The 1,812-nt window shown below is 38.4% G+C and overlaps 1 protein-coding gene across 2 annotated transcripts in view; it reads left to right on the forward strand.

Annotated features, from left to right (window-relative positions):
* Positions 1 to 1,812, forward strand: part of Crebbp (CREB binding protein) — a 153,586-nt gene that overhangs the window by 117,269 nt on the left and 34,505 nt on the right. For both annotated transcript variants that reach the window (XM_004627820.3, XM_023711344.1), the window contains one exon: positions 692 to 810. In XM_004627820.3, coding sequence (XP_004627877.1) covers positions 692 to 810 — 119 coding nt within the window. The remainder of the gene's footprint in view (positions 1 to 691; positions 811 to 1,812) is intronic.

Genomic DNA, 1,812 nt, shown 5'->3' on the forward strand with positions numbered 1-1,812 from the left:
AAAAAAAAGGAAGGCAGGCAGATAGGCAGGCAGGCTATTGGGAAATGTGATAGTTAAGAGGTTAGAGCAGTTGACATCTATAATTGGGATAGGAGGGGAGGAAATTTTCGGAAAATACTTTTATAGTCCAATTACTGTATATATTTCTTTATGAGATTATAATGCATAGCCATTTATCTCAGGTGGCCTAAGTCATAATTCAGTACAGTATAGAAAAGTGTCATTGGGATTTTTAAAAATGAGTCAGTGAGATGATTTCACTTAACAGTTTGATCAGTGAAACAGATTTGGGAGTTAGCTTTTTTTTTTTTTTAATTCCTGATAAATTTTAAGATTTAAAACTCTTTCATTGGGCCGGGGAAATAGCTCAGTGGAATAAGCACTTGCCTGGCAAGCTCAAGGACCTGAGTTCAATCCCCAGTTCCGCAAAAAAAAAGAAAAAGAAAAAACTCTTTCATTGAAAAAGCAAACTTCTACTGTTGTATTTGCCTCACAGCCTGTATGAAATGTTTCAGAATCTACCAAAGCTCTGAATTATATCTGCAGTCCATGTACTCTCACAGGGATGAGTGAGAGCTGTCAAACTGCCTTGGAAGTATTATGGCTGGGAGGTAGAACCCACCTGGGCTTCCATTTTCAATATATCTGACATCTAGTATGTAATGTCTTTTCTGATGTTTTCTGTCTACAGTCTTTAAACCAGAGGAGTTACGCCAGGCACTTATGCCAACCTTAGAAGCACTCTACCGACAGGACCCAGAATCCTTACCTTTTCGGCAGCCTGTAGATCCTCAGCTCCTGGGAATTCCAGTAAGTTAATAAAGTAAAAAGTAAAAATATGTTGTAATTTTGAACATGCAGTTCAGGCTGTCCCTGAACCTATTTTGTAGTGCAGGCTGGCCTCAAACGCAAATCGATCATCCTGCCTCAGCCTCTTTAGTGGCTGGGATTATAGGCATGTGCCACCACACCTGGCCTGAACATTATTATATCTCTTGAGGTTGGATAAATGTTCTTTGCTTTGAAAATTTTTCTTCTAATGTAAAAGACAGTTGTCCATCAACAGTTATCAATGGAAGTGTTTGTTACTCAATTTCAATGGTCTTTTCAAGTTGCAGGTTGTGGAGAAGGGGATATGAGAAGGAGGAAGCACACATGGGGCCCTTACTCCCCCTGCTTCTATTGCATAGCCTTAAGGCTTCATTTTACATTTGGGGCTGTGAGTGAGACGTTGTCTAAAAGAACTGGCTTAATCATGGGCCTGACAGTACAGGCCTATAATCCCAGCACCATGGGAGACAGAAGCAAGAGGATTGCAAGTTTGAGTCTGCCTGGAGAAACTTAGGCTAAAGTGAATCTTTAGAAGTACATATTGTCTGATACATTTGCTTACCATTTTAATTCACTAAATTAAAATCAATTAACTGACTTAAAATCTTCATTTTAAAATTTTCCATTAAAAATATATTTTTTTAAGCTCTTTACCATTGTTTTTTCTTAATTTTGCCTTTGAAGTAATTTGGTCATACTTGAACATACTAGTTGCAGTTTATTTTTTATTTATTTATTTTAAATTTTTTTTAATTTCTGTGTGTATGTGTGTGTGTGGCCAGCTCAGCCCACCAGGGGGCGGGGCTGGCTGGCATGTGGTGCTGGGGATTGAACCGCGGTCCCTTTGCTTTGCTAAGCTTGTTCTAAGTAGGTGCTTTAGACCACTGAGCCATCTCACCAGCCCCTAGTTGCAGTTTTAGTGTGTCAAATCAGACCAATTTCCATTTCTTTTTCTTTCTCTTTTTTTTTTTTTTTTTTTTT

The sequence above is a fragment of the Octodon degus genome, unplaced genomic scaffold (genome assembly GCF_000260255.1).
Source record: "Octodon degus isolate 3935 unplaced genomic scaffold, OctDeg1.0 scaffold00021, whole genome shotgun sequence".
Classification (NCBI taxonomy): domain Eukaryota; kingdom Metazoa; phylum Chordata; class Mammalia; order Rodentia; family Octodontidae; genus Octodon; species Octodon degus.